This window comes from Mesitornis unicolor, unplaced genomic scaffold, assembly GCF_000695765.1.
Source record: "Mesitornis unicolor isolate BGI_N332 unplaced genomic scaffold, ASM69576v1 scaffold22137, whole genome shotgun sequence".
NCBI classification, from domain to species: domain Eukaryota; kingdom Metazoa; phylum Chordata; class Aves; order Mesitornithiformes; family Mesitornithidae; genus Mesitornis; species Mesitornis unicolor.
The window spans coordinates 6,580-16,974 of NW_010196063.1; the positions used below are offsets into that span (position 1 = coordinate 6,580).

Genomic DNA, 10,395 nt, shown 5'->3' on the forward strand with positions numbered 1-10,395 from the left:
ACAGGTGAAAAAACAATCCTCATCTGCGTGTTTCTGAGCATAAGGCTGGTAGACAACAGTGCTTTTTAAAAATTATTGTTATTATTTTGTGAATTGCACTGATTCTTTGAGTTACTCCTGTATCCCCAGAGCCCGTGTGATGAACTTTTGCCAATTCCCTCCTTCCCTCCTTAGCTGGCTTCAGGGAAGCAATGTGGGAAATGGGACAGGAGTGCATGGTAGCTGTATGAAAAGCATGGGGGAGCAGAAAGAGAAGGGAACAGTTTGGGTAATGCATTTTGTAGGGGAACTTGAAGCCTTGGAAGGGAAGAGCAAGCTGGGTGAGCTTGCAGGGGCGAGGTTGCCAGGCTCTGCGGGCAAAGAGCCGTGGTATGTGGGGCTGGCCAGCTGCTCAGGCCAAAAAAGCAGCCCGTGGCATGGAAACGGGTGCAGGACACAAAAGGAGGAAGGAACTGGAAGGAGGAGGCAGGGAAGACTGAAAGGGGTGGCGAGAGGCTGAGGAGACAGGCAGCAGCAGCAGCTCAGTTTCAAGAAGCGGCAGGTACACGCTTGGGCTCAGTGGAGCGTGCCACCGTCCAGAAGAGAACCCAAAAGTCCCAAACTCTGGGATCCCAAACCCAAGTCCCAAGGGATTTAGGGGCAACGAAAAGGACCTTGAAATGGCTCCAGTCGTACCTCAGCCTGTTAGCACTGACAGACTGCAAGACATGTATTTTACATAGCGTGACAGAGTTTCTCATTTCCTCTCACCATAGTGACTAGAATTGGCCTTGCTTATTGGAAACCTTCCATCCATCTAACACTCCTCAGCAAAATGTGCATTTCATCACCTTTTATTACTGCTCCATATAAAAGATGACTACCTGCTGCTGCTGTTACTCCATTAGTGCAAGTAGCAGAGATCTATCCACTGCTGCAGGTTTCAGCCAGGCTAATAAAGAGTGTGGATGGCAGTATTGTGGTATGTGATGAATTTCCTTTTTTTTTGGTAGAAGAGATTTTTTTTGTTTTGTTTTTAATCAGGGTAAAAGAACACAAGCTTGCAAAGTAAAGCAATTAACTTCTGACATGCCAGAATTACAGTTGCTTCTGCTATCCCAATTCAGCTCGTTGTGCATATGCCTTTAGAAACACTAATCACATGAACAGACTTCACCTATTCATGAGATGGACAACACTTCCTGTGTCAATATGTATTAAAGCATAATATATTTATTGTCTGATATGTGGCAATGTTTACTGCATGCTACAAGAACCTCGCCTAGACGACAGAATTTAATTTACTCAAGGGTTTCTGTATGGCACTTCTCACCCTACTACCAGAGTGCTTCACAAATGTTTGCTTCTCACTAGAGGCACAGATGATTAATCTGGAGGCATTCCTAAATTAGACCGACCTAACAGGCAAAAAGTGCAAGGGGAAAATTCCTTCCACTTATCTTAGCTGCTCCGTGTGAAATGCTTCTGGCTTTGATATGTTTTTATTTTATATTTCAAAAGTAGTATGTGCTGAGTCCCAGTGGGACAGTTACAGCTTTGTGTGCCCAGTAGTTCACTAATCAGATGCAAATCTGAAGTTGGAGAGTTAGAAAATAAAGAGTATACTGCTGGAGGTCACTTGAGGAACTTTGGGATGAAAGCTGGTCAGCATCATGTAAGAACTCATTGAGGTGGGAGCAGCGATTTAATTTTTTAGGACAGTGTAACAGTATTAACCATAAAATCCCCCCACACACATCTTTTTTAAAAAAAAATCCAGCTTCCTGCCACGTTCACTGTATTTGTCACAGAATTTGGAGATGAATCAGAGACTGAAGTCTGATTCATGTATTTCAGCATTATCCATCTCATGTATTGAGAAACTGTAATCCTGGAACTTCTTGCACTTCAATGTCAGCTTTGATATAATTATGTTCCCGTTGCAGTATTTTGTTCTGTATAATATACAGAGTAACTCATCTGGCATCTGTCTCCTGAGATGGAAATACAATATCAGGAATGTATACCATGACCTGTGTTGATGATGTATCTCTGTGAAGTACATGTTCCTAATAACACATTCAAGAATGCGATAATCTGGACCATTACAAATGTTTGTCTATGCCAATCCACAACTCATCTTTTTTTTTTTTCATCCTTTACTTAGGATATCCTTTTGCCTTGTTCCAGCGCTATTTCCTCTTCCAGAAGGAGACCTACCTCATTCATCTCTACAATGTGCTCACAGGACTCTCAATTGCTTACTTCAATTTTGGTAAGATGAGTTTGGGAAGAAAGAGCTGCCTGGCCCAGGGTGTGCTGCAGTTCGGGAGGACCTATAATGGGAAAATGTAATTTCTACTTCATATCTCTTTCTCTCTCTCTTTCCCTCCTCCACAGGGATGCAGTTCATTCATTCTCTGCTATGTGTCCTAATCCAGTTCCTCATACTGAGACTAATGGGTCGCACAATCACTGGCGTCTTCACCACGTTCTTCTTTCAGATGGTAAAACTCTCTTTCTTACTGCATTGGTTTGTAGAAAGGAGCCCTGTGTTCAGTTTTGCACTTCCTAGTAGTAACTCTGAGTAGAAAAGTGGAGACAGATAGAAACCAGCTGGAGAAATTAGTTTAAATAACCCAAACAATGGTTTCTTTCAGACATACCTTATGGCTGGATATTACTTCACAGCCACAGAGCAGTATGACATCAAATGGACAATGCCACATTGTGTCTTGACACTCAAGTTGATTGGTGAGTGACACCTCCTTCCTATCTCTTCCGCTCTGCAAGCCGTGCCTTGGGGAAGAGGGGGCTGCTTGTTCAGCCCAACCAGCCCATCACAGGGCTTCAAGTAGTTGTTTCTCACCCCTAGGTCTGGCCATCGATTACTATGATGGAGGAAAAGATCTGGTGAGTAAGACATCATTCCTCCTCCCTTCTTCCATGTCATTGCAGTGAGCTAGAGGTCAGAAAATCAAGTTGAAATGATGCAAGTTAGCAAGCTGCATTCATTGTTTGGTAGAAGCCATAGTTGAGAGGGAAACATCTGTGAGCGTCTGAGGGCACTGAATTCTGGAGTGGAAAGAAATAATTTGGAACAGAGACAGTAGTGATTAAAGATGGACAAAAGTTGTTTCCATCACATCAGAATATTATTCTACCCCCTTCCAAATTCCCCACCATCTCCTTCCCCCAAATCTATTGCTTTAGAATCCCAATCCTTAACGCTCTGTGTCTTGTGGGTAGTGCATCTTTAACCTGCAAACCATCAGCACTGGATCTTGGGTCCCGTCCTCCTTTCCTTTGTTTAGTCTTATCATGTCCCAGTGAATGGTTGCCCTTTACCATTTGTTAGGGCCCTGTTTTTAGAGCAGTTGAAACGGTGAGAGAAGTCACACGTCACAGTGTGTGGGAGAGGACAGAACACTTGCTACACTCTTTTAATCCTACTTCAAGTATCTGCATTCCCCATCTCCTGTTTAGGGCCTGACCCAGTTTGTAGCATCCATAGAATCACTGCTGACTGCAAGAAAACAAGGCTGAGCTGGAATTTCCTAAGCTGGAGTTTCAAGTATTTAAAGACAATGAATTCTACATCAAGAAATAGCAATTTTAGGATGTTAAGGTCTTGTGATTGCAGTCAGGAACTGGTAAAGGTCAAGTACAGTGCTTTTACTATGCTGGTGGGGATGCAAGTCAGCAGATCCCTTCTGTGTTTTGAGTTTATTTGGGAATAGAGATTTGTGCAACTGGTCTTAACCTTTGGATCTTGTTGCTATTTAGAGGGGATGGGGATAGAGAGGACTGGGGAGAGGCATGGAGGTGAAGTACAAAGTGGAAAGTTCCATATACACGGAGAGTGTTAAGGAGGTAGGCTGAGAACAGAACATCCAGAGCTACTGTGAGATACCCTAGCATGATGTTAATGCCGCTCCCTTTGGTGCAGGAGTTCCTGACCCCTGAGCAGCGGCGATTTGCTGTCCGGGGAGTTCCTACCTTGCTGGAGGTCTCAGGATTCTCCTATTTCTATGGTGCCTTCATGGTGGGGCCTCAGTTCTCCATGACAGACTATCAGAAACTGGCAAGGGGTGAGATGACTGACGTTCCAGGCCAGAGACCCAATAGGTAATAAAAAGCCACTTAGCTCCTCACCTTCCTAAGATCCCAGAATGCTGAATCCTCCACACGTTTCCTGCAGCAGAGTGCCTTCTGACCTCAGCACTAACGTACTGTGACCAAAGGTGATTTATAAGTCTTTCAAAAGTTGCTCATAACTCTCTGCTTCATGTCCTAGCATTGTTCCAGGGCATGAATGTCAACAACCATTTGACATCTTTAGTACAGACTCGGTCCCAACCTGGTAATGTTGGCATTCCAGCCTCCAAACGGAGGCATCTGCTGCAGTGGAACGTGGTGACCCCCTATCGCTATCTCCTCTACCTCCTCTTCTCCCTTTCTGTTTTTAAAGTTATGCGTTTGATAGTCTCTTTCCAAGGCTTTTATTTAACTTTCATATTTTTGTTTCTCAGTTTTGTGCCTGCTCTCAAGCGCCTGAGTTTGGGTCTCTTGTTTCTAGTAACCTACACCTTGTCAAGCCTGTACATCACTGATGAATACCTCATCTCAGATGATTACATGGTATGTATTCATTTGGCAGTTGTGGGGTGTGGAAGGATTCCACTTCTCTGGAGGGCACTAGGTCTGCAAGAGTGAATTATTTTTTTTTTAATATTTGTCTCAATTTAAAGATAATACAAGTCAGTGCCTCATGATAAGCCTTTCCACAACTGATTTGGCTTTACTGCCTGTCCTGTGGATTCCATTTGATGCAGAACAGGAATGTGTTAAGCTGAATTGAACCAAGTGAAAACTTTTACAAATAGAGAATTAATCTTAGAAGCTAGCGTTGGTTTTGGAAACCTAACATATGTATAGTGTGACCTTTTAAAGACCTTGCCATTATATGCAAAGAACTTCACAAGAGTAACTTTTAAGGCTTACCAGAATCTTTGAGGTTCTTGGAAAACTCTTTTAACAAGTAATCCCTACCTGCAGGTTATCAGTGCTTGTGTCGGTATGAGGGTGTAATTTCCACAATGATTGTGCTTATCCCAGTTTTCCTGAAGTACCTACTTCAGTTCAGCCAAATATTACCAAAGGAAGGAGAATGATGTGTAAATTTGCATAAGCAAATAGCCTGGCAGTCCATGTAGCAGTCTCAATGCATACATCAGATTAAAATGAAAGACAGCGGTGAGATCTCATCTGCCTTGTCTCATTATTGCCATACGTCTTTTATTTTTATGCTATTCCACTCTTATCTCTGCAGGAGAAGCCTTTCTGGCTCCGCTGTGGTTACATATTGATCTGGGGCAAAATTATACTCTACAAATACGTAACCTGCTGGCTTGTTACGGTGAGTCTGGATGGCGCTCCGGAAACAAAAGACAAATGAACAAAGGTAGCACCTTTGCAGCTACTCAGCATGCTCTTGGACTTAGCACTAAATGGAAATAGTCCAAATTTCTGGAGATCAATGCATGTCAGTTTAGTTTGCTTTAAGCTAGCAAAGGCTAGCTATCTAAAAAGCAGGCAGTTTTTAATCCATTTGTTCCATCTGCAGTGGCGCTTTCCACTCAACACAATGAAAGTCAGAGCTTCCCCAGCTCTGCCTTTCCAAATAAAAAGAGGCAATGTTTTCCTCTCACCTTTCCTGTGAATCTTTTTCCATAGGAAGGTGTCTGCATCCTTGTTGGTCTGGGGTACAATGGGAAGGACAAGAGTGGAAAGCCTTTGTGGGATGCCTGTGCCAACATGAAGGTCTGGCTGTATGAGACAACACCTTTGTTCACAGGGACCATTGCTTCTTTCAACATCAACACCAACGCTTGGGTGGCCCGGTGAGCAGGACAGAATTCCCATTCTGTAACACATCAGTGACGTCTGTGCCAACAGAACCAAGATCCTGGGCTGAGAGGAAGCACCAGAGGAAGAACCTGCCAGTGTTCAGTCTTAACACTCGTTCATGTTCTGCTGCTGTCCCATTTGAAATGGGTTATGGGTTGGGCTGGTTGGTTTCACTCAGTCTAAAAGGGCAGTTCATGAACATAGGCAGGCAGTTGATGGCAACAGGAGGGCAGAGGCTGGAACAGGACTAGAGCGAGCCCTTCAGCCTGCCTGGTCAAACAGCCACAGAACTGCTCTGATGGCCGGTTCCTGCATCCCTGCCTCTTGGTGCTCCCTGTGCGATGACTCAACCAGGTTTTGGTTCGGCACTCACTGGGACACACAACTGAATTGTAAAATACCGTTTCTGTGTGCATTGTCAGACAAACCACTTCTTCCCATTACCTCATCCCTTGCCCTAAAGAAATCCCAGCTTCATTTTGCCCTGGTCAGGAGAGCCATTTTGCCGTTTGTCACCACAGGGTGCGCAAAGACGTGCGGTCCCCTGGGCCCTGCACCTCTCGGACAATAAACGAGAAGCACTTTGTTTCTTTTCTGCTCTAGCTACATCTTCAAGCGCCTGAAGTTCCTGGGTAACAAACTGCTGTCACAGGCCCTGGCCCTGTTCTTCCTGGCCATTTGGCATGGGCTGCACTCTGGCTACCTGGTGTGCTTTCAGATGGAGCTGCTCATCGTCATCGTGGAAAGACAGGTGCGCTTTGTCCAACCCAGAACAGGGTGACCTGCATTAGCCTTTCCCCACGAGTCTGGAAACTGCCACGCTGAAGGCTTTACTTGAATTACACATGAAAAAACAGCTGCTCACTTTAGGATTGGTGTTCAAACATGATACGGTTCTGTTCTCGAGAGTTCAGTAGGTTGCTGGGCTTCTGCATGAGCAAGCTGTAAATTTATTGCAGAAGCTGACAGGAAGCAGAGAACTTGGCACATGAGTAGAGGGCAACCGAGTGCTTGGCAACTGGAAAGGTTGGAGGACAAGCACGTGAGCTGAATGCCTCTGCTAAATCTCCCTGTACTGAGAGAACAATATTCCATATTTAAACTGGATTTTTTTAATTAAAACTTTGAGCCAGATGGGGTTCTTGGCTACTTTTTTCGGCCAGACTGCTTACTAAATTCATTTTACACAGCTGAATAGGCAACTTTGGCCCCAGAGCCTGCATATACAGCCATAGGACATCCAACTGAGAAGAATTCTCTTGTTTTTCTTTACATTAGGTTATAAACCTTGTTCGGGATAGCCCTCTCCTAAGCACTTTGGCCTCCATCACTGCCCTGCAGCCCATCTTCTACGTGCTACAGCAGGCCAACCACTGGATGTTCATGGGTTACTCTCTGGTGCCATTCTGCCTTTTCACCTGGGACAAGTGGATGAAGGTATTTAGTAGCTACTAAAACCCACACAACCAACCCTTTTCCCTCCACCCTGTTTGCTCTTGGTTCAAAGCTGCTTGCCAATCCTTAACCTTGCCCTTCTCTTTCTAGGTGTACAACTCTATTTATTTTCTCGGCCATGTGTTGTTCTTCACCTTATTACTGGTGTTGCCTTACATTCGCAGATTACTTGTGCCACGAAAAGAAAAGCTAAAAAAAGCAGAATAACAGCCAAAAGGTAAGGCTGTGCTGTGTGGAGACTCCCACACTTGGACTAGGAAGCAAAGTGGGGCAGCAGCCCCACTTTCATCACAAGGTGAAAGGCAAACATAAAAACAACCAAACCAAATCTACACCACTTTTGTCTTTTTCAGATTGTACCACCTGTGCATTTGTAGGAGTCAATTTAACACTCCAGAAGCAAAGCATCACCTGCCAAGTTTGCTGTGTTGAAGTCTGACTTTTTTCCAACACGAGGACAGGGTCAGAGACCCGCAAGGAGGGAAATGGAGCCATCCTCCTTCCAGACCCTCCACCTTCTGTGTTGCCTTATCTCTCTGCCGCCCTCCCGTGGACACTCGTGTCTCTCTGCTGATACCAGGCGATTGTAAAACACCCACGGCAGGCACTGTATCGGATTGGAGCCACCTTCTGACTTTTCTACGTTTGTCATCCAAGATAAAAATTGCTCCTGGTCTTTTTTCATATCGGCTTCAGCTCCTTTCCTCTTGGGTGCCCCGGTGTGGGAGCATCGCATCGCACACCACCGAGCAAGGGGATTCTACCAGACCGAGCGACAGCAGCTGCAGGGCCAGCAGGGCACAGCTTTCAGTTCCGTGGCAAATTTGGGCCAAGTCCCTGCTATAAAGGGATTAAGCCTGCCCACGTATTAAGCAGGGGAAAGTAAAATACATAAGCACTCTTATCAAAAGTGACCTTTAATACGAAGAAAAAAGGTCAGTGGGGCAGTCTGTTTAAAATCTCATTGCTCCTGAAGCTACAAGGACGAAATTGAAGCCTTTTTTCCCTTCCAGGAGCCCAAAGTTGCACCAGGTCCACACCTAAGTAAAAGAGCCTCTCCAGAATTTGGAGTCACTGTATAGATAAGAGTCCACCACGGCAGCAGTAGCAGCAGAACCTCATACTACTCCCCAGACTTCCTCAAAGGCAGTAGTAATTTTGGCACACGTCAGGGCAGCAGACAGGGGATAGTTGCTGATGGAGATCATCTTTTCTGTGTAGTCGACATTGACCTGGGGGAAGAGAGAAAAGTCAAGCTGCAGACTTTCACTTAGTCCAATCTCCACTGGCTGGAGAGGCATGCTACTGCTGCAAGGCTGAACACAGCCACAGTAAAACACAGAAGGACAACTGCGAACCCTCACCAGCGCCCTCTCTCAGGGGGGGAGAAAAGTGTTGCAGCATTGGGCCTTTCTTGATAAGCCTACCCGGGAGAAGGCCTGCCTAGGATGAGAGGAAGTGGCCTCAAGTTGCACCAGGGGAGGTTTAGATTGGATATTAGAAAAACTTCTTTACTGAAAGAGTGGTCAAGCACTGGAACAGGCTGCCCAGGGAGGTGGTGGGGTCACCACCCCACCACCGAGACTGCTAAGGAGGATAAGTTGTCAAAAAAACGTGTAGTCGTGGCACTTCGGGACATGGTTTAGTGGGCATGGTGGTGCTGGGGTGATGGTTGGACCAGATGATCTTAGATATCTTCTCCAACCTTAATGACCCTATGAAAATAAGGGGGAGGGGGCAGGACAGGAGGGACCAAGCAAAAAAAAGAACAGAACAAAAATCCCCATACTCAGAACAAGACCAAAATCTGCTGATAAAGATTTTGACAACTCCAAGCAAGGGACACACACACTTACCGAACCATGGGCAAAAGCTCCAACAACGACGGCAACTGGCTCGGCTGTAGGAACCAGCTGACGCAGATCTGACACCTTTGGGACTGCAAAGGAGGTACCTATCTTCATACAGCCCACAGGGAGATGATCACTGACTGGGTTTTTAATCACCTACAGAAAGCAGAAAGTTAGTAGGGGGGTAGAAGTGAGAGGCCTTGCCACATAGCCAAGTCCATGGTTTATACAAATAAATAAAAAACCACGACCAAACAACCCCAAAACACTGCACTGCTAGCTGCAAAGGAGGAATGTTGCGACACTACCCATGAACAGTCAAAGAATATTTACCTTCAACAGTTTCTGAGGCCCATCAGCTGCTCGAACACTGAGCTTATGCAGCAACTGAACTGATGAAAGAAGAAAGTTAGTTCAGCTGTCTGTTCTTTTGCCGGAGGAATCCTATCCTCTACCTAGTGACCAGAGCTAAAATAGAGATAACATCCATCTTTAGAGTTCCCAACATCTCGTAAATCAGTCCTGAGAAGTGCTCATCCATGAGTTTTTCTGCTGCTAGTGCAGTCTCACGCAGGCACTTCCCACTGTGCTCAGGAACACAGAGCTGGGGCTGTGCATCCTGGAACTCACAAAATGATACTTTCATTTCTCTGCTCTTTTCTCACTTTCACATTTTAAAGCTGGTGCAACTTTTTGACTCTTCCCAAAATTCATCCACTCCTAACCACCCTCCTGCATTATTTTGTGGCCGGTATAAAGTTTGAATCACTTACCCATGAGACCACAGAATCGATCAAAAGTTCGTGGGATTCTGGTTTGGGGATTGACTTCAATTAGGACATTCTTCTGGGTATGGATATAAACCTGCAGGAGACCAGCCCGATTGAGGGGGCTGTCCATCAGCATCAGGAGACTCTGAAATAGAGAGCCACGCAGTAGGGGAAATAGAAAAAGTGTGAGAGGGGAGTCCCTTGAAAAACCGGAGGATTAGGCCCCATGAATGCAGAAGGGACCCATGTTGAGACAGAAGAGTTCACCTGACCACACAAGCTTTACTGTAAAGCTGACAGAAAGCAACCCCGTATCCAAACAAAGAGAACTACTGAACTTACAGCCACATGCTTAGCAGGTAAGGCCAAACTCACTCCCGTTCCAGGGGCGCAAGCAGAGCCCCAGGCTGAGGGACAACCCCCTTCCCCCC

At 45.5% G+C, this 10,395-nt stretch overlaps 2 protein-coding genes across 2 annotated transcripts in view; one reads left to right on the forward strand and one right to left on the reverse strand.

Moving 5' to 3' along the window:
* LPCAT3 (lysophosphatidylcholine acyltransferase 3) overlaps positions 1-7,903 on the forward strand; it is a 14,167-nt gene extending 6,264 nt beyond the window's left edge. The window contains 12 exon segments of the mRNA XM_010188347.1: positions 2,146-2,254; positions 2,380-2,486; positions 2,640-2,733; positions 2,855-2,892; positions 3,929-4,107; positions 4,512-4,620; positions 5,312-5,398; positions 5,716-5,882; positions 6,493-6,640; positions 7,168-7,326; positions 7,435-7,561; positions 7,698-7,903. Coding sequence (XP_010186649.1) covers positions 2,146-2,254; positions 2,380-2,486; positions 2,640-2,733; positions 2,855-2,892; positions 3,929-4,107; positions 4,512-4,620; positions 5,312-5,398; positions 5,716-5,882; positions 6,493-6,640; positions 7,168-7,326; positions 7,435-7,551 — 1,314 coding nt within the window. The 3' untranslated portion in view covers positions 7,552-7,561; positions 7,698-7,903.
* Positions 7,904-8,244: 341 nt separating this feature from the next.
* EMG1 (EMG1 N1-specific pseudouridine methyltransferase) lies at positions 8,245-10,107 on the reverse strand. The gene is made up of 4 exons (XM_010188346.1): positions 9,968-10,107; positions 9,528-9,586; positions 9,201-9,350; positions 8,245-8,576 (listed from the first exon to the last, which is right to left on the reverse strand). Exons 1-4 carry the CDS (start codon positions 10,098-10,100, stop codon positions 8,463-8,465), a joined length of 456 nt encoding a protein of 151 aa, XP_010186648.1. The 5' UTR covers positions 10,101-10,107; the 3' UTR covers positions 8,245-8,462.
* Between the last annotated feature and the right edge of the window lie 288 nt (positions 10,108-10,395).

Bases quoted from the DNA above. Each gene is read 5' to 3' on its own strand.
- EMG1 (XM_010188346.1), bottom strand. From the start codon at position 10,100: ATGCTGATGGACAGCCCCCTCAATCGGGCTGGTCTCCTGCAGGTTTAT. The intron at 9,587-9,967 runs GTAAGTGATTCA...TTCTTTCATCAG, and splicing joins TCGATTCTGTGGTCTCATGG to TTCAGTTGCTGCATAAGCTC. The intron at 8,577-9,200 runs GTAAGTGTGTGT...CTCTTCCCCCAG, and splicing joins GAGCTTTTGCCCATGGTTCG to GTCAATGTCGACTACACAGA.